This window comes from Leuresthes tenuis, unplaced genomic scaffold (assembly GCF_036924035.1).
Source record: "Leuresthes tenuis unplaced genomic scaffold, fLeuTen1.0.hap1 SCAF_21, whole genome shotgun sequence".
Classification (NCBI taxonomy): Eukaryota; Metazoa; Chordata; class Actinopteri; order Atheriniformes; family Atherinopsidae; genus Leuresthes; species Leuresthes tenuis.
Genome location: NW_027325375.1, coordinates 9,491,617 through 9,513,202, shown reverse-complemented (window position 1 = coordinate 9,513,202; position 21,586 = coordinate 9,491,617). Strand labels below are relative to the sequence as shown.

General features: G+C 40.7%; 1 protein-coding gene across 2 annotated transcripts; it reads left to right on the top strand.

Moving 5' to 3' along the window:
- Window positions 1–720: 720 nt before the first annotated feature.
- Window positions 721–19,981, top strand: rsf1b.1 (remodeling and spacing factor 1b, tandem duplicate 1). Of its 2 annotated transcripts, none has more exons than XM_072374261.1 (16): window positions 721–895; window positions 6,039–6,130; window positions 6,696–6,788; window positions 7,860–8,065; window positions 8,192–8,292; window positions 8,680–11,078; window positions 11,172–11,453; window positions 12,026–12,130; window positions 12,217–12,296; window positions 12,659–12,713; window positions 12,806–12,918; window positions 13,779–13,846; window positions 14,007–14,220; window positions 14,313–14,527; window positions 14,787–14,966; window positions 16,116–19,981. In XM_072374261.1, exons 1-16 carry the CDS (start codon window positions 742–744, stop codon window positions 16,667–16,669), a joined length of 4,911 nt encoding a protein of 1,636 aa, XP_072230362.1. In that variant the 5' UTR covers window positions 721–741; the 3' UTR covers window positions 16,670–19,981. The 2 variants fall into 2 exon arrangements, with proteins under 2 accessions (XP_072230362.1, XP_072230361.1); XM_072374260.1 differs by having other exon boundaries at window positions 12,788–12,918.
- The last annotated feature ends 1,605 nt before the right edge of the window (window positions 19,982–21,586 follow it).

The window sequence follows — 21,586 nt, the reverse complement described above, 5'->3', positions numbered from 1 at the left end:
TGGAAACTTGGAAAATGGCTGAAGCTTACCTTCCAACATGGTTGAGTTTGAATGTTTCTACCCAGAAGGGTCTTGAAAATGTTCTGTTATCAGGAGATTGTTTCCAGTCCTCATCCTCCAGAATACTACTCATCGTGTACCAGAAGGGCCAAAGTCACCTGCGTCTGCTGAGATCCTTTGGAGTGTGCAGGACACTGTTGAGGACCTTCAATGACAGAGGGGTGGTTTGCAGTTAGTTTTTTGCAGCAGTCTGCTGGAGCTGTGGCAGCTCTGAGCGGAACAGGAAGAGACTGAATAAACTAGTCAGGAGAGCCAGTTCGGTCCTGGACTGCCCTGTGGACCCCAGTCGTATCCGTAACTCAACACTGTGGGGGCCCTTAGCACCTCTTTCAGTGGCGTATTACTGCGCCCATCTTGGAAAAGAGAACGCTATCACAACCTATTAATTTATATACATGCACATATACATGCACATATACATGCACATATACATGCACATATATATATATATATATATATATATATATATATATATATATATTTTTTTTTTTTTTTTCTATAACTTGCATTCATTTTTATTTAATTCTTTTTAAGGAATTTATAAATTAACACGACTGGGGGAAAAGGAATGTTTGTACAAATAGTTTAAATAGTGTATATGATCGTTATGGTACTGCTTTATTTTGTTACACAGGAAGTCATACATTTAGTTCCGGCTGACTTGACACTGGTGTGGAAAAGATGGCTGCTTCGGCGGCAACAGCGAGTTCTTCCCCCGGTTTGTGTCCAAATTACGCCGTGATTTGCTCTTTCCTGGAGCGTTACGGAGCGTTGTTGGATTTACCAGAGCTCACTTTTCCTCAGCTGGAGAGATACCTGCAGGACACATCCTCGGGTAGGGCACAAAAACATGCAGCTCCTAGCGGGGAGGAGGAGAGGCTTCACCGTTGCTTTAATGATAATGGTACCGAGCTAACGTGCTAGGAGCTAATGTTAGCTAGTTGTGTGTTATTGTGTGGTTTTCTTAACCTTCGTGTTTACTTAAACACAAGTTAACCGAGTTTCAGATCTGCCGTTCGAAGTGGAAAATGTATCTGTGCACATTTTAATGACATTTCAAGTGTGAGCCAGTCGAATTATTCGATGCTTTCTGTCACTTTTCAGCTTTTGAATTGAGCTTAATTTTTTTCCTAGGCATTATCTGCTGATGCTTCTTGTACAACAACACAGACATAAATGTGCGGCGATAGCACTGTCTGAGAGTCCGTAAACGTGATGATGTTTCATCCAACACTCTGCGGATTTACTGGGGATTTAGATAGATTTTTGGTAAATATGCCTACGTGTGAAACGGGTGTGAATTTCTGTACTTTATTTACAGTTAAAATATTTCGCCAGATAGTGGTTAGCTCAGCTTCTGCTAAGTTATCCGCAACGGCAGCGACATCCGACCGAGGCTTTCACAATAAATCGTTTTTTAGTGCTTAAAACACTATATACACCGTGTACATGCTCCCTGGCTGTACATTGACTATTGAATACATACACGTACTATTTCAAGACACTAGTTTCCTTCTACACCCCTTACAATCAGTCTTTTGGAGGGATTAAAAAAAATAATTAAAATTGTTTTACTTCCGGTTGTGCTGCCTTTTATAGTTGACTTGACGGTTTTTTTTTTTTGCTCTGTTGTGTTGATTTGCGCATGCGCGTTCCTGATTGAGTGTGTTTTAATTCTCGCCTCTCATTAACATGTGCTGTCACCTTGTGTATTTAAACAGCACCGTGGTAATATGATTTCTCGTGGTTAATCCGGTATATTAATTAAAAGAAAATGGGGTGGGGAGTTCTTGTAACTGCTCTATTTGATTTTCATTTATTTTATTTTGCCAGCGGATTGTGTGCGACCTCATGATTAACAAGCACCACACTAACTTATGTTTATCATGTAGTAGCGACAGTTATTGTCAGTGGTGTTGCATTATTTTGTAAAATGAGCGTTTTATTTGTCGTTAGTTTATGTTGTAGGATGAAAGTTTTCAGCACTTTAGGAAAATACCTTAATGGATGAATGTTCGAAAAATTAGTTACAAACATAAAAGTGCCGCAGGTGATTTTTACGGCTGAAAATAGGAATTTTAATACACTGTAAACTAGCCATGTCTCGTATATTTATATAGTACTGTTTAATTGGTTCAGGCAATAATAATTTATTTCTTTTTTTGGTTTTGGGTGGCATTATACTACTGATCAAGCTCCTGTTTCTTTGGTTTGCATCAAATATTTCCACTGATGTCGTATTACATCTTGAAACTAAGTATTTTTATAATCCTAAAACCACAGTTAATATTTTGACATCAGACTTTGAATAGACAAAATGTTCGAAGCATGTCATGTAAACGCTCTGAGGTTAACACGAAGTAGAGATGTGCAGTGTCGGGTGTTCAGTCCCTGCTGCTGACATCTTTACTCGTTTTTGGCAGTTGTAACTTGTGATACAAATATAGCACATTCATTTTACGCCTAATTTCAGAGAACTTGAAGTATCTCCTGGCATTAGATCAACATTATGCTGAGCTTTCAACAGCTTTTGTCCAACAATACATCGGTAGAGTCTGGATCAAGTATAGAGAAAGAGCTTTTTAAAGCCTTCGTCAGGCAATAACAACAACCTGATGTGCAACTTTAATGCTAAGCAGCTTCAAAATAAGCACGAAATGTGTTGCTACTTATCCTCCATTGCTGGTTATGGTAAGAAATCCTGACATTGAACAGAGAGTGGTACTGAGCAAGTAGTGGTTGTCAGCAATCGGGTGTCTGTTAAACAAAAAATGCTTCACATCACGTCCCGAGACGCCAGGAAACCATTTTGGGTGCAAGGTTATAGTTTTTAAATTTTCATTAGTTTTTTATTTTTATTTAGTTTTTCAGTTTGCTTTTTTATTTCAGTTTAGTTTTAGTGAGTTCAACAAGTGATTTTTAAAAAAAAAAAATATTTCGAGGAACAACGCACAAAAACAGTTGTGAACCTTTCAACCACTGCCTGCTCGCGTTTTTCGTGCTCGTGCGTGGTAGCGCACCACGTGCTGTCCTGTGCAAGGCACTGAGATAAGGTTTGCTGTGTTTATGGATGCGTGGCAGCGGTCTGACTCGGCGCTACCCGCCTTCTTCTCCCGCGCCTGAAACTTTTCATCAGCGCCTCTGTGAGAGCTCCGAAGATAGACTTTCAAATTTGTGGGATTTTTTTCCCCCCTTAGTTGCATCCCACAAGTGTTCCCCTCAGTCCTCATCACGATACATGTGCTCTTATCCATCAGTGGGTCGTACTTGAAAAAGTCCCATATCGGGCTGCAACTTTAGCCATTTCCAGCTAAGCGCCTTCTTCTTGCTGTATGCGGCAGACGATGGCCGCTATGCTGCCACCCTCTGGACATAGTGGTAGTTTTCGTTTTTTTGTAATTGTCGTTTTTGTTTTTATTTCAGTTAAGTAAATTATTTTTTTCATTGCTAGTTTTAGTTTTGGTCTTATTTTTCGTTAACTGTGTGCGTTTAGAAGCTGTGAATGGAAATGGGAATAACACAGTGGGAAAAACACTTCCACTGATCCTCAAAAAAGTTTAATGCTCATTTGAGGTGGATGTCTCAGAGACGACTAGATGCACAGCAGGTGGAACGGAAACAACTTTTCTAGTTGCTTTTAGCTGGTAAAAATGCTTTTTTTTTTTTTTTTTTTTTGGTCTGAGCCGACAAACAAAAACTCATCTGACTAACCAATTTCCTCCCTGATATGATAGCCCAGAGACGGGAGTAATTCCTGAAGATCTCTCTCCGTTTCCCCCTTGTGGATGTCCATCACAGTTGTTATCTCCTCACCCCCACCCCCGTCTCCCACACTGATGCAAAAGTTCTGGAATCTGGTCAAAAATGACTTTTTGCTTTGGACTTTTCCTGAGTCAATGAAATTACCCAGAAGTATGACAAGAGCTGTTTGAATTCTCTGAATACTCCATTAGCGTAGGAAACAACGGAGCATCCTTTGTGAGAGAAAGGAGACAGTTATGTCCCACAATTCCTTGTAGCGGCAACTTTCAAAGCTGTCAAATTCTGATTCCATTTTTATCTAGTTGTACTAACCGGTCTGATATGAAGGTGGGAATGTGAGCAGCCTGTGACAGCAGCATCTTTCACTTTTGTGCCTTTGTCTTTATTATCCTAACCTTTCTGTGTATTATATTTTATTCTAATATGATACTCATCATGTGACATGATGTAACCCGATAAGGCTGCATTAGATGAGGTATCCTGAGCACTATTTGTTGAACATTAATTGAGTAGCTTCAGTCTCAGTGCTGCAGACCCATCATGGCTTAGTATAAAGCTGTTATTATGTTTACCAACACTGGTTATTGTGGAAGCACGTTGTGACGTCAAGTTGGCGCCATAACCATTGTCATGACACGCTGGACTCACTGCAGTTTTCCTCTTAAACAGTAGGCATCACTAATGAGAAACTGGCACCCTTACACCACAGAAATGGCTTCTCTGTTTCATTTTAAAGCAGTTTTTGATGTTTTAGTAATATTTACAATAGCTGTCCCTTCAACAAATGCCTGTAGAGATGGACCGCTCATACGCTTTTCCCTGCAGCCCATAATGTTTTTCAAACGGGCGCATTGCCCTACAAAATGACAAATGTCAAAACAACACCAAAGCGCCCGGAGCGTCGGCTATTGTGACGCCAATTTTGGAACGCACCATCGAGAATAACAGGGATGAACTAAACAAAAGTGTGGCCAGATTCACTTTGCACCAATGTTGTCCTTTCCCACCATCTTTGCTTCACCCCATCATGGTTTCCAATGAAGTCGAGGAAAAGAGCTTTGAATGAGGCGCGAGGATGGAAACGTGTCTGATTCACATTTTTTTGGTATCTTTTCCAAAGATTGCTTCGGATTTGCTTTGCTTTGAAAAGCAGACTAATGTCAGGAACCTACACTTAGGGTGATCACTTTGTTGTGAGACATTTGTTGTAATATTTGTCATTTTTGTTCATTAAAGAACACAAGTGAACTCTCATACTGAGAGATTTTTGACAAGAAAAGCCGTCAAATATAGCAAATGTAGAGACTTCATTTCTAGGTAATAAAAGTAAGACCTTTTCTCTTTCTAATTTCTCAAATGTGATTGTAACTAGTAAATGGGATCATTAGGTCATATAAAGACGAGACAGTTGAGACATCTGTGGGAAACTAACATGCTGTCTCGCATTTTGTGGACAGAATAATCAATTACACATGAAGAATGTGAAGGAAAGCATTTAACCAACATTCAAAGCTGCGGACTCTGATCATTTTCTGTGTGATCTCTGTCCCTTTCAAACCTTTCTTGAGGTCACACCTTTCACACCAACTTCAAAGAAACCCTTTAACTTGGCTTTTGTCTTTAATGGAGAAAGACCCAATCAGCAGTTCAGACCCATGTCGAAGGATCCTGCATGAGTTGCGCGTGTTTATTGGCTTAAGGTACAATTGGAAGTGATGGAAACTTTAAGCTCAAGTACACTGGTTAATTTTCAGTTTTTATTTGTTATTTCTTTTTCTGGGGCTGCAGGAGTAAGCACGGCCCTGTGATAGGTTTAAAAAATGCATGTTTTTCCAACCGCAGCCTCTCACATGGAGACTTTAACCTGCGGGTAAAACACGCTGAATGGATCCATTTTTACCAGTCTGCACGGCTAATAGAAGCTCGCTGTCAGTGTTGGGCTGTCTCCCATTGTTCAGTCACAAACCTTTTTTTGTTTTTTCCTCAGAAGGTCATGTCTGTTTGAAATTGTGGTCCACCACAATCTGCAGGAAAGTCAGATGTCATCACTTAGTGTTGCTGTTGCCTACAGGAGCACTAAATGGTAGAGTGAGCGTACAGAGGCTAACCAAACTCTTTCTGACAGTAAGAGAGGATTTAGTGTCACTGAATCCTGCATGTGTGCTGTGTTCTCGGTGCACAAAAGGTGATAACTTCCTCCTCTTTTGTCTCATCAGTTCCAAAGCTGCTGGTTGATCTTCACGTCAAGTTGCTGAGGAAGATCGGCAAGTCTGTGTCAGCAGACAGATGGGAGAAGTATTTAGTCAAGGTAAATGGTCAACTATTGATATTCTAGAGTTTTTTTTTTTTTCTTGTTTGTCCTTTTCATGAAAATGGAACACGCTTCATACAGTGTACGTTACATATTTTCACTTTATAGAGTTCTGTTTGAACAGTGCATAAGCTCTCATTGCTCTCTTTGCCTGTGTTCGATGAGCTGTACTCAATGAACAGACCTGAGTTCAGCTGAAAGCTTAGATGTGAAACCACAAACTGACACAGGGCATACAAAATATCGTCTGCCCTTCTCACCTGTGGACTAAGTTCACTTCAGTGATGAATGAACTGAGCACATGGGGCAACATGTGATCTTAGAGTATTAGCGGGCATCTGCTGCTGACTCTGCATCACTAAATATTAGTGGGAGAAGATCCTTTGCCCATATTCACTGGTAGCAGCAGTTCATCTTTTAATCACAGTTAAGTTGTGTATCATAGTCTCATGATTCGAAGGCCGCCCCCCCCCCCCCAAAAAAGATTCTGTACACATACGGGATGAAGTATGCTTTGAATAAACGTAATGATCATCAGATCCAGTTCTTGCCTTTGTTGCAGGTTTGCCAGGAGTTGAACACAACCTGGGCATGGGACCTCGAACAAAAGGGATACAAGGAGCTGGCGTTGGAGTGCAAGACGGGGATACTTAAAGTGAGTTCACTGTTGTTTTTGCTGTGTATCATCAGTCTTGTTTCCTTACCTCTCGTTTTTTGTTGGTTTTTTTGAAGCTTCAAACAAAAACCTAAGTTCAGTAACAGAAGCACTGGTGTCACTTAAAGTTGTTGGTCATTGTGGGTATTTTGACTCATTAGAGATGGAGAGAAGCAGGCTTCTCATCAATAGCATCAGTGGAGGCTTAATTACATTTAGGGTAATTGATTTAAGTCTGCATTGGTAAAAGTTGCTCATATAAACAATCATTCTTAATGCTAGCCTGTTATAAAGGAGTGGACCGACGATGAAGCCCAGAGTTTATTCAGCCTAAGTGTGGTGGTAGCATTACTTTGTGATTTTCATTCAACTACCACCTACTAGCAGGCCCTTACGCCCCACAGCATCCCTCTCTGTTGTGCAAATACTACCAGAGAAAAGGGTTTTAAAGGTATGTAGTTCTTTAAGGAGATGATCCAAAACAAACAGTTTTTTAGGACTCTTAGGCTTTGTGGTTCCGCTGGGAGTGACGTCAGTTCACTAGGATAGAATAGACCCATCATTTCTAGCAATAATGTCAGTTTATGGTGAGTGAGAACATGTTCTTTCAGTGCTTCTAGATGTTCTGATTGGCCACAGTAAAAGCCCGCAGTTAGGGGAGAGCAAGATATTGTTCAAACACAAGGGTAAAGATTTCAGTCACCCCCGTAAGTCCAAATTTTTGTTTCATCTCTGCACCGCTGGACCACCACTGTTTGATCATTACCGGATCATTATTGTCAAACAAAGAACCCCAAAAACTGATATCTGAAAGGACTAAGCACAAAACAATCTTGGAACTGAGGAGGGTGACAGAAATATGTGAAGAAGAAGCTTTCAGATGGATTAGACAATTAAAGAGACAATGAATTGTGTCCACTTCTGTCGCCCTGACCTCAACACACACAGTGAAAATTAGCGTATGCACCCAGGTGTTGTGTTCCCGTCATTGGGTGCTAAGGTGGAGTCGATATAAGCTGAATCCCATTTCCCTGCTCATTATAAACCATCTTCTGTCTCTTCTCTTTCTAGTATTTGTGCGAGTGTCAGTTTGATGAAAACGTGAAGTTTAAAACTGCCATCAATGACGAGGACCCAGATAAGATGCGCCTGCAGCCGATTGGTCGGGACAAAGACGGACAAATGTATTGGTTTCAGCTGGACCAAGACAACAACGTGCGCGTTTATGTGGAGGAGCAGGATGACTTAGACGGGTCATCGTGGAAGTGTGTCGTCAGGTACACAAGAAAGGGAGCAGTCATTTGATTTCATGATTCTTTATCCACGTTTCAAAGTTCTGCTAATTTCCAGTCTCTGGAAGAACCTTCATTAAAGTCCACTTTTCTTTTTTTTTCTCCCTTCAGAGACAGAAATGACCTGGCTGAGGTTGTTGCTCTGTTGAAGACGCAAATTGACCCCGAGCTGTTGAAAAAAGATCAGGAACGGGAAGAGAACAAAGAGAAAGGTATAGTTTTGAAATGTCAGAAGCCTTCCTGACCATTTATATATATATATAAAAATAAAAAAATCAGTTGTTTTACTTTTAAAGTTTTTCTTTTTAGTTTGCAGAACATTGGTGGAAAACTAGTCATCCTCAATCAGCTTCATGATGATCATGCAGGGCAGAGGACTAATAATTTAACATTAACATTAGTTTCTTTTATTTTTCCTATTTTTCTTTTTAGTTGGGGTTAAATGAGTGAATGGTATGACATGCAGTGGAAAGAGCCTAGTAATAAAGTAGCTTTTCCATGTATTGAAATTCTGATATATTTTTATTTTAAGTCACCAGAAAGAGTGTCAAAATCCAAACACTAAGCCATCTTTTTTTTTTTATATTTCGGTTTTGCAGGTGATGCCAAAAAGACTGATGTGTCAGATGAGGAATGCGAAGACTCGAAAAAGACTGTGTGTCCAGTCTCACCAAAGTCAGAAAACAATGAAGAAGTAACGCAGACAGAAAAGCCTAAATCTGTAGCTCATGAGGACAAATCCTCACTAAATGGCATCGTCGAAGGTAAATCTGAGGCAGAACTCCACTCAGAAATCAGCCCTAATCCTCAGATCATCAAAGAAGAGCCGATAGATGGGATGGAAGCTAAAACGAGTTCGAGTGCACCAGCACCATCCTCTGAGATGTCAGGTGTATCAGTAAAGGAAGAAAAAGGAGAGGAGGCGAAGAAGAACAGTTCAGAGGAGATCCAGCAGGCCCTAAAGAATGACCAGCAGGCCAAAATCCCTCTGAAAAAAAGAGGAATGAAGTTTAGCGAAGACTTTGAAAAAAATGGCACCATTACAGTGCAAAGTCCATTTGTTTCTAACCCAAAGGAGGCTTCTAAAGCTGAGCTGACTCCTGAGCAGACACACAAGGTAAACGATCAAGTTAATGGTGAAATTCAGCCTCCTTCAGAGAAACTAAAAGAAGCTGCCGCTGACAAAGAGCAGATGACAAAAGCAGCTGCAGAAAAATGTGTGGACACCAGGGAAAGCAATCCGACAGCCACAGAGGAAGGCTTGAAAGCTAAAAAGGAAGGCATATCGAACCACGAAAACCTGGCAAAGAAGACGAGAGATGTGCCACAAGCAAAGGAACCCGAAAAGAAGGAGGCCCACGAGTCTCCTCCACTACCACAAGCACCGTCACCTTCAGGTAAAGATGTAAATAATACAGTAGAGAAACCCTCTCTTCACGAAGAGCAAGAGAAAAGGAAAGAATCCAAACCAGCAGATAGAGAAGAATCTTGTACGACGATCACAGTAAAGGGAACTGATAAAACATTAACAAAGTCAGGCAACCTAGATTTAAATCATGCCGTGAAAGCGAAAGAAGACGAGTCAGAGCAGAAGATTTCAGAAGAAATCCCAGACTGTGTGGATATGGATATATCCGAGACGGTCCAGACTAAACAATCAAAGACATCAGGAAGTGCAAAAGACGAGAAAAAAGAAACGAGTGGCGTTAAAGAAACAGAGACATCTCACTCTAATGTAGAGAAATCAGATCGCTCTGCCCCGAAAGAGAAACCAGGCGATATTGAAACAACCGAGACACAGTCTGCAGACAAAGATACTGACTCTAAAGCCTCTGTATTACCCTGTGCCCTTAAAAAACCATCAATCAATGACAAATCGGAAGAAAAAGTCGACATTAAGAAGAGTGTGGAGCCTCATGATGTTGTTGAAAAGGAAAAATCAGAATCGTGCACACCTACCGAGAAGAGCAATAACATCATAGAGATCAGTTCTGATAAAGCATGTGAAACAAAGACAGACAAAACTGAAGACAAAAAGGAAACTGTCAACTGTGCAGACCATACCACACATGATGTAACCAAGATTAGCGACGCTATGTCCAGGCCGACTGCAGAAGAGCCATCGAGCGTTAAACAAGATCTGACAAAGCCACGAGAAGACGACAAAACCAAGACGACGGAGGAAGCCTGTGGAGGGAGAGATGCACCATCCAGTCCCTTCGAGAAGACAAACGTCTCCAAAGATGCAGATAAAAAACCTGAAACGCAAAAGAAAGAGGAGGGGAAAGTGTCTAAAGAAGAGCCTAAAACATGCCGAGCCGAGCATCCACCATCAGAAAGCGTAAAGGATGCTGCTAAGAAAAGTGAAAAGGACAAAGACGATAAAAAACTCAAAGGGAATTCAACAACAGGTGCACGCTTAAAAAGTGATGAAACAAAGGAGGAGAAGCAGTCTCAGACCCAAAGCAAAACATTGACCAACAAAGAAGAATCAGAACTCAATAAAACAAGCATCGAAGCCGATGGCGAAGCCACAAAAGAAAGTGAAAAACACCCAAACAAAGGATCAGTTGCCGAAGCACCCACAGACAAGGACAGTAAAGGCAAAAGTGAAGAGGTGGGCTCTGTAACAAAGAGAGAGGTGACGAATGGTGGTGAGGCTCCATCAGAGGAGGGCCGGCGTCGGAAAAACAAGCCTCCCTCGCACCGGAGGAAAGCTGAGCTTCGCAGAGAGGAGCGACAGGGAGACTCGGAGTCTGACACAAACACTGGGAGATCTCTGCGGAGGTCACCGAGGATCTCCAGACCCACGCCGAAAGCGGTAGAAATCCATGACAAGAAGGTGGAGAAGTCGCAGGCTGCTCCACCGCCTCAGAAATGTGAGGATGAAAAGAGTGAGAAGGAAAAGGATGAAGAGGAGGATGAGGGGGAGGTGAAGACGGTTCAAAGAAAACCCAGAGAGAAGAAGGCAGATCAGGACGGTCAGCCCAAACCCAAGGTAAGACCAGTGTGGGCTTAGACTCCCTCATTTACCAGTATGCACAGACAGATCAGACTCATTTCACCAAGAAGTGCTTTGTTTGTTGTTTAGGGGAGAAAAAGACGGAAGGCTCGGTGGTCCAACACAAGAACGCGCCGGAAAAAGAAAAGCTCCGAAGATGAGGATGACAAAAGCGAGGAAGAGTCTTCTGAAGAAGACGAGAGCGAGGAAGAGGATGACAGCGATGAAGACTACAAGGTTGAACGAAGCAAAAAGAGGCGCAACCGGAACCGAGTAAGACGAAGCTCGGACTCGTCAACATCCTCTGATGATGACCTACCTCCCAACGATGACCCCTGCAAGCACTGCGGTCTTCCAAATCACCCTGAGCTGGTGGGTGCCCCAAAGATCTCTCCCTCACAGCTCTGCCGAGCTGCATTTGTAGTTTAATTACCGAGAAAAGGCTGTTCAGAGCTGTTTGAAGCACTTTTGAAGACAGAGGTGACGGAGGGAACAAAAGAGACAAAGTCCAAGACGGCATTTCAAAGTTTTTACCATGTAAACTTGACATTGAACCAGCTCCAATGTCTTTGGGCTCTTCCTGTGGTCACAGACACACCTCATTTAGATATGGAACATAAAATCACCAGTGTGGATAGGTACCGAATTGTTGTGGTAAACTACGCCCCAGGGCAAATTTTTCTAATTCATGTAATATGTAGTTTTCCCCAATTTAAAAAATAAATAAAATAAAATGTCAAAGTACCACTAAAAATACAGTTAAAGTACTTTTGAATACTTAGCAATACTCATTCTCTTAAAAAAGAGTGACAAGGAACCAACAGAGAAAACCTGAATCCGCAAAAATCAAAATGACACAAATGATTGATAATGAAATGACGGCTCATTAAAGGATATGCAGTTTGCTTTTGTGAAACCGGCTGCTGTCTGCATCTCTTCTCCAGATCTTACTGTGCGATTCGTGTGACAGCGGCTACCACACAGCCTGTCTCAGGCCTCCACTCATGATCATCCCCGATGGAGAGTGGTTCTGCCCACCCTGCCAGCATGTACGTACATGTCAGTGTCAAAAGAAATAACGATGCCCCAGTAAATGTGAGTGAAGCTGAAAATGTTCCATCGATCCCATCTGTAGAAGCAGCTCTGCGACAAACTGGAGGAGCAGCTCCTAAACCTTGATGCCGCCTTGAAAAAGAAGGAACGAGCTGAGAGGAGGTGAGAAAAGCTGTGGTCTGGAAACCTGAGCAGATGATGCTAATCTTTTTATTTCTTTTCTTTAATTCTCATTAGGAAGCTGATAAATCCGAGCAGTTTTGGAGGATCAAAGAGTTTAAGAACCAAGTTTTTCTCACATAAAGCCTAATACTTTAACCGAGTTTTAGTAAATGCTTTTTCTTTGCTGCCACGAGGAAAATGGTTGGCAGTTTTTGGTGTTTTAGTATAAGACGAGAAATTTTTTATTTCTTTTTTCTTTTTTTTAAGTGAAAGCTGTGCTGCTTTTGGTTAGAAATTAAGCTGTCAGTATTATTCTATATGTGATTGTTAACTTTTTAATGTTTTTTTTTTATCTCTTGCAGGAAAGAACGTCTCATTTATGTAGGAATCAGTCTTGAGAACATCATCACCCCCACAGTAAGTATACAGTGAGGTTGTACGGTCCTGCACAGTCGGACCACCTTCACCTGCTGATGTTTGTAACAAAACAGACTGCTAACCCCTCTCAGGTGGAGGTGGAAGAAGAAAAGCCAGAGATCGTAATCAAAGAGAAGAAGGAGGCAAAGCGCAGTAGGAGCTGGGGTCGGAGGTCAACAAGGACAAAGAAAAACATCAGCTACAGGTCGAGACACATGTAGACTCACACAGCTGCATATTTAGAGCAATGAACAGCCAGAGATGGGATCGAGTCATTCATAATATAAATGTCCCCTCAGCCAACCATCCAGCCATTTGTTTGTCTTATGTTTTTTTTTAATCTGACACACAGTCATGAGTAGGGATGAAAATTGAGATTTTATCAATGCTGCTTATCAATCTTGCTTTTTTATGTCCTTTATTAGATTCCTGACATAATTTTTTTATAAGAAAGTACACCGGTTTTTAGCGGTCACACTGTTTACTATATGAACTCCTGTGCAGAATAAAACTTCTCACAGATGATGTGAACAAAATGTGTGATTAGAACAGGATAGAAAAATAACTTATTGTTTTTATACCTGTATATATTTTTATAAACTGGAGGACTGTGTAATCCATCCAAAATGAAATGTGGGAGACACCTTGCAGGCTTTACACGGTGATTTCTGCGGCAGCCCAGTGTCACATGTGACCACTTTCCTCAGTTGTTCACTTTTTTGTTACATGTTCAGTAGGTGTGAAGGGGTTTGACGTTAGCTGTAGCAACAGTCTGGTGGAAAAAGGAGGACAACACTTCATTTTGGCTTTATTTGTAAAAGATTGCTAACATGTGCTAAACATATTGCTAATGATATAACGCAAGATATTTATTGGCCAATACAAATGATCTGCTTGTTCGATGTGCTGTAGGAGTAAGATTCTACTCATATGATTGTAGCTTCGACTATAATGAAAGCAGTTTGAGTTTCTATTGAAATTAAAATACTGTTGATGTACAGTTTGGAAAGTCACTCGGAGACAGAATTCTTGTTTTGGGGATTAATCTTAATGTTCAATTTACAGATTTGATGAATTTGATGAGGCCATCGAAGAGGCCATTGAAGAGGACATCAAAGAAGCAGAAGGAGGAGGTAGGTGGACTGGTTTAAGAAAAAAATATCCCGGCACCTGTTTAAGTACACTTTGTCATGTCTTTGCTTTGGTTTTTGGAAAGCTTTTAGTTGTTCTGCAGTAGAGAGAGAGATTTGGAAGATTTAATGTAAATTAAATGTAGTTTTTCTTACTTTTCAGGAGCTGGTCGAGGTAAAGATATGGCCAACATCACAGGTCATAGAGGCAAAGATATATCTACCATCCTCCAAGCAGAGGAGGGCAAAGAAAACGGTCGGCCGCCACGACCCAGCGCCAGTCAGCGCAGGAAGAAACGCCGGCGACTCAACGATCTGGACAGCGACAGCACTGTGGATGAGGAGGAGAGCGAGGAAGAGTTTCGTCTCAGTGAAAGGTGCACATTGAATTTTGGCTCTCGCCTCATCCGTCATTTGCACGTGGATGTTTTGTCTGTACTGAACTCTTTGTGGATTTGTTTGGATTCAGCTCAGAGGAGGAGTTTGTTGTAACAGACAACGAGACGGAGGGAGAAACTGAGGCGGACGACAGCGACTTCGGCAGCAACAGCGGCAAGCATCGGACTTCCTCGTGGACCAAGAAGCCACCGAAACGCAGGCGAAGCTCCAGAAAGCGGCGGAGACCAAGAGGGTACTCGGATGATGAAGAGGAAGAGACAGATGAGGAGGAAGAGGATGAAATTGGTATGTAGATTGTGGTAGTTCAGTTTTTACCCTTCGCAGTTGTACATTCTGTTGAAGCATCTCAAATAGGTTCGCTAAAGATCATCAAATGCAAGTTAATCCGTCATTAACCCTGAAATGAGTTTTTCCCATGAACACTATATCATAACAGTCTAATTTACTAATATGATCTGATTATCTGAATATGAACCGAGCTCAGTGGTGTTCCATTTTTTTAGCTCGACCATTGAAACGTCCTTTGTTCTTGTTTTGTGTGCAGTGACCGAGGGCTCCAGTGAGTTCAGTGACAGCGATCTGGATATGAGTCGACGGCGGTCTCGGCGGAGCCACAAAAAGAAGGTGAACTACTGTGAGACGTCCGAGTCTGAAGGCTCTCAGGCAGAAAGCAACCGGGCCAAAATGAAACCCAGACGGCACCAGGACAGCTCAGAGAGTGACGGTCAGTCAGAAGCACATAGTGCTCACACTAATGATTTGTTTTGGTGGTCTTATGGCCTTTAATCACAAAATAGATTCAGAAAAGTGGTAAAGGGGGATGACAGGCTGCTGGGTGGGAATGGAAACCTGGGTCAGACAACGGGCCAGAGCTGCACAGCTCAGGATATTGAATTATTTTTCTAAATGGTTAAATGTGAGTTGAACAATGAATGGCCCGTCTTCCTTTTCAATGTCTTCCATCTTCCACAATTCATCGAATTGTGGAATTCGATGAATTGTGGAATTCGATGAATTGTGGAGCAAAAATATACCAATCTACAGTTTCTTGTAGTTCGTGACTTAAGAGTTTGAAGTTTTTTGATCTTTTTTCCTTTCATACAGGTATATATATTTTATTGAAGGTGAATCATGTCTGCAATTCCCATAGAATTAGTTTAGATCCTGTTTAGGTCCATCTTGGAGAGATTTCTAAACAAAATACATCCATCAATTGACCAGCCATTGTGGCACAGATGCGCACAGCTCAATTAGGATTTTATATTCTTACTTTACTGGGGTGATTCATGTTGCCAAATGATCTGATCTGCAGAGCTTGAAGGGAGAGTAATACAATATTTGACATTAAAGCAGAGACCTACTCTCAAATTTGATTTCAGACATCTCTTGATTTAAAACAGTTGATACTCCACCAGCAGGAGGCCATATTGTCAACTTGTGACGCTGTCATGGTCCTTTTTTGAGATAAAGTGAAAGTTGGACACTTCCAGAACCTGCAGCTCCTGCATCATGATGCCTCAGAGCCATCAGGAAGTGTGAACATTTTCAGAACCATGGACAGCATCTCCTTAAACCCTGTTAAATGAATTAATTTCCCAGATATACATTTTATTCTTATGCTGTCATTTTTCCTGTAGTGTACAAATAACTGAAATCTTTGTCTTTATTGATATATAAAGGAAAGATTTTGTTCTATTTAGGCTCGATACATAAATTTGGACCCTTTTGGTTTTTCAAGCGTCTGAATTTAAAGTCAGTGACATAACAAACAAATTCAAACATTAAAAGAAGCATAGCGGTTTTACATGGTAGATGGTATGTATCTGTGTTGTAGAGCTGCAGATTAATAAAGTGTCCTGTTTTCTCTTCACAGCAAGTTTCTCCAGAGACTCTGAGGAGGATTCGAGGGATCGGAGGTTGAAGAGAAGAGCTGACTCCTCAGAGGAAGATTCACGGCAGCGGCGCAGACGCCTGGCGCTGAAACGCAGGCGAGCATCTGAAGAGGACGACTCTGATGACTCAGATGAATCTTCAGAGGAGGATCGTCCCATCCGTAAACGGGTGAACCGGATCGACTCGGATGATGACGACGACGAGGAGCAGGAGGAGAAACCGAAGGAGAAGAAGGCAGCAGAGGAGGAGTCAAAGGGAACAAACCCATCAGACTGCAGTCCGGTGGAGCCGCAACCGACAAACGGACAGAGCACGGTGAAGAGCTTCGAGGGCCTCGTCAGCCAGCCCACCCCCGCAGCTCCAGGCCTCACCCCACATCTGGAGCCCTCCAAAAACACCAGTTCCACACCAGCTGCTGCCACTGCACCAAATGGTCTGGTTGGTCAGGACGTGGCAGCGCAGGACGACGACGAAGACGACCTGTTTGGAGTCACAGACCTAGTGGACTACGTCTGCAATAACGAACAATTGTAAAAACAAAAATGGTGTACTGTTTCTTATTTGTGGTATTGTATTTTTATATTGCTTAACTTTATTATTCCCTTCCCAGCCAACACTTCCTCATCGTTGTTCTTAATGTGTCATCCGGAGCTTATCTCTCAACGGTCAGAACTGCATCCTAGTCACCAGACCAATGCTGTCCCTGTGGGACTGTTCAACCAATAAGGGCACCAACATATCATTTTTCATTTGTCCAGTAACAGTTGGTTCGGTTTACCTTCAAACCACTCGTGTCATTCAGCTCCACTGCCAAACCTTCCTCTAAATGCCTCACCATTTCACCTGTGTGTTTGTTTTCCTCTCATTGTTCTAAGTGTTGTTCCAGTTTGCTCCTGCTCTTATATACATGAACTGAAATTTGGCACTGAAACCGTTAATATTTTGTGATAAATCAGTTGTCTTTTTTAATGCTTAATGACTGAGTCTTTAAACATCATTCCGTAATAGATATGAAATTTGAATATCTATGAAATTAATATTTTCACATTTTGTGGGGGGGGGGGGGAGGCTAATTCACCAAGTAGATTTAAGTGAAAGAGGCAACTCATTCTCGAAATGAAGCTGCAGCCAGTTCTCTGAGCACAGACTGATGTTTTTTTAATAAACAGAACAGAGTCTGTTCAAATAGTTCAACAAAGCAGGACTGGGCTTTTTGGTCCACTTTGCTAGCTTGACCACATGCAGAAGCTAGTTTATATATGCTATACAGCCCAATAGCAATGAGTCTGCTCTGATTTAGGCTTTTAGTTGTCCAATATTTTTAACCTGAATGGAGCAGCTATGTGAAGATCCAGCAGTGTAATGTTAGCAGGGAACTCGGCCTCTCTCCATTTGTGTGTCTCTTTACATCCTCCTGTGTTCTCTGTTGTGGCAGCTCGTCTGACCGTTTGGGCACAAAAGTCCCTGCAGTACTTCCAGGTTTTCCTCCACTGAGTAAACCACATTCTTCAGCTTTAAAGTGTCCCAAAAATAGAGGCGTGAGAAGGGGAAAGTCATTTTTTTTACAAGCTGCTGGAAGGGCCCCAAGTCGAGTTTTACTTTCAGATTTGAACTGAAACCGTTGCTATAGTGTATTTTGGGGCCTTAAACAATAAGAGATCATAACAATAATTTGGCTTTTTAAGCACTAATAGTTATACCTCATTACAGTTTGGATGGATATTCTGAATAAATGTAACATTTGAACCAAAACAAATCCACCCGATGACACATAGAAAGTCTTCTAATGAACATTTAGTGTCTTTGTTTCCTAATAAGCTCTGATGGTGGAATTTGAGTCCTATCCTGCTCTTCTTGGTCTTTGTACAAAGCTAACTGGCTGCTTGCTGAATGTGAGAGTTTTGTTTAAAGCTTTCTTTTCATTTTTTTTTATTCGTGAAAACGTGATTTAAAAAAAATAATAAATTGGGAAAAAAATCCTGAACCACATATTTGATAAGCTATCACTTCACACACCCCAGCTTTGATGTTGCTGGTCACACTGGTGTGTAGACTGGTGTCATGGAAAGCTAAACACGTTGTTCCCATTTTTATTTTATTTTTTTACCCACAATATTAAATGGTCATCCATATATGTTCAGCCTCTTGCATCCTTTGTAGGTGTGAATGTATATATGTGACCAACCTGCATTTGTCAGTCCTCCCCTTGACCTTTTGTATTTGAATGATAGAGTAGCTTTTGTATATTGTATACATGTATAATTATTTGAACTATGTGCGCTGCCATCAGCACCAGTGGTAAACCTTCCCCCACATAAACTCTTTAGACACATTGTTCTCTTCGGAGTTTATGTGGGAAAATAAATTAAAGTAAAACTCTGTCCCTCCTAATCTTCAGATCTAGTCTAGTCTCTTCTTACTACATTTGTTACTTTGTGACTTTATTTTGAATAATTATGTATTTTTTGTATATCTAAACCTTTATTTGTTGTCTCTGAGCAAAAATGTAAAGTGTCTTACTCTCTCTGTACATCATCCTACGTGGAAGGTTCATACACCTGCATACCCCCTGGCTTATGACGAATATAACACTCTGATCCAAAACAGTCCTTTTTTTCTTTTTCTTTTTTATTCTTCTCCCCTTGAATCTTCATGTACGTGTTTTTCGACATCCTTTGTTTTCATAATCTTGAGCTCAGGAGAAGTGGCGGTATAGCGCTCGACCTCAGCCTGAGTCAAGATCATGAAAATGAAATCGTAATTAAAAAGTCTCGAAGTTAAATGTTGGGATGGAGTTTTTGAGCGGGGAGTGGACAGGATGAGAAAAAAACCAATGACTTTACTGACCTCTGCTGGAACCAGTCTGTGTGTATATCTGTAGTTTTTGCTGTAAAATATTTAGAGGCATTTTGTAATCATGGAAAAATATATTGGGCAATTCTTTGGGATTGCATGAATTTCTAATAGTTTTTTTTTTGTAGGGAAGTAATATTGGCACAACCTTTTTTATAATAAAATCAGAAAACTAAGGCATGTTTTAAGGGTGGCTATGATCATCTAACGTGTTGCATTTGTGCCGAGGGACTTATGAATTAGATTTGACAGGAGATCTCATTTGCAGTGAAACTGCATAGGTGAGCATGCACTGACCTGGTAAAGGCATGTTATAGGAGCTCGGGAGAATGGGATGATGTCATAGAAATCAATCTAGGATCGCTGCGTCTTATTTTGAAATAAGGAATTGAAGCCTGTTTGTAAAATATTTTGTAAATTACTCCCAGCATGGTCTTCACAGAGGATAAACCACTCTATTTATCATACAGTTTTGATACTGATCGTGGCCAAATCCTGACTTCCAAAACAAAAGAACATATATGTGCTGCTTGCAGTGCACACAACTTATACATACAGTATATAGCCTTTAGATGGACAGAATATAGCAAACTGAAAAATATAAAAGTGTAATAGAGGTGTGTGTTCTGGTGGGTTGAGTCAGAGTAAGAGATGAAGATGTCTGTGTGACCCTGTTTATATTCCCCAGAGATAAGGAAAATGTATTGGTATGCTTTTCACGATTATGAAATAAGTGGTGGCAAGAATGACGTAGAAATGGAGAGGAGCGAAGTTAAGGCAGGAAGTCAGTGCCAATGACTTAAGTGTTAGCAGAGTTTCCTATTTACCTCATGATGAATCTGAAAGGAAATACACCCTGTCCACTGTGTATAGATCCTAGTAGACTGGTTATTGGTGTTTTTGTCTGCTTCTTACAGTTTTGTTAATTCTATTGGTATTTCTTATGAATCAGATCTTGTACATTTGTCATAATAAACTGGGTTTTAAGCCTCATGTTGGTCTTGCTTGCATTCTTCAGAAGTGGAAACCTCTTTTAGGAAATTTGTATATGAATGTGATATAAACTGAAACATGTATAAACTAACCCTGTTTGTTAATTTTTCAGACAGCTTTTGTTCAGGGAAATGTTCAGGAATATGTTAAAAACCTTGGTTTAACACCTGAGCTCTCACTATTGAGGCATTGTGTTGCTGAAATAAGCAAGACCTTTCCTGCATCAGGATGCCAGCCTATGGTATCCCAAACCTGTATTTTCAGCATACCAAAGTGCAACTGACATGTGCACTAATACACCACCAAATAATCACAGATGCTAGTTTTTTTAAATGTGTGCTAATAAAAGTCAAGATGGTCCCCTCCACCTACAAACAAGGGGACAAAGAGCATCCTTGAACTTTTACAGAATTTAAAATCTTGATTCATGAGACCACAGTGCAGTTTTTCACTTCACCTCACTCCATCTTTAAAAAGCCCAGGGAAGGTGTTACCATGTCTGGATTCATGGTATATAACTTGCATTTGAGAATTCAGTGATGAACTGTGTTCACTGTTCACACAGTCTCTGCAGTGATTTCCACTACAGAATTATGTTTTTTCATGTAGTGCTGCCAGAAGGCTTCGGTGGCCAATTATTTTTGGTCTTGTTTTTGTATAGAGAAAATATCTCTGTATTTTCTGAATCTGTTGATGATTTTATGTATCTTAGATATTAAAGTAATTTTTTCTTGTTCTGTTGGGACATTTAATTCCTAATTAAAAGATTATTGAATTGTTTTCCCTTCAGTCTTTCAAAGAATATGTCTTCATCATTAAAGGGCTTATCTCTCTTGGGTGATCTTTTGTCATTTTGTAGCTGTGAGATCTGTCACCAGGGCTTTTCTTTGTGTGACATCAACTTTTTGCCTGTTTTTGGGTCCTTCCCAACTTTTCTATTTAAAATGTGCTGCTCTCACCCAATTGAGGACATATTTTTCAAAAAGCATTGTGCTTTTCTTTATGCCATGTAGCATTATAGCATTTTTGGAAACTGCAGTAGTCTATAATATATTCACCATTTCAACAATCATTTAGCATGTTAGCATGCTAAGCTTAAAATGGGCCAAATGCTAACATGTTCTTAATGGACTTTTAAAAGAAAAAAGACATTCACAACGATTAGCATTTTAACCAAAAGTAGCATGTTATCATGCTAGCATTAGCTAAAGGATAATTACTTTTACTTTTTTTTGTTTATCAATGGATGACAGTATGTTTGTATTCAAGATATTTCAGTAAATGGAGGACAACTGATATTGTCATCCAAATGTGGTTGTGAATGTAGCTTTTTTTATGCACTACTGTAAGAGAACTCAACTTCAGTTCACTGTTATAAATACTGTGAAAATAACCTAAAGCGGTTACATGCTGCCATTCCGACATCAATGTCGGAATGGCGACACTTAATTTTTTATCAAACGTCCCGTCATTCCGACACTTTTTTCCGGCGCAAATACGCCCTAAAGTTTGGCGCACAAACTCTGCACATGCAGAGGCCACAGCCTCGCAAACAAATTTTAATAATCTATTATCAAAATCCCCTGAAATTTCAAATATAAAAAT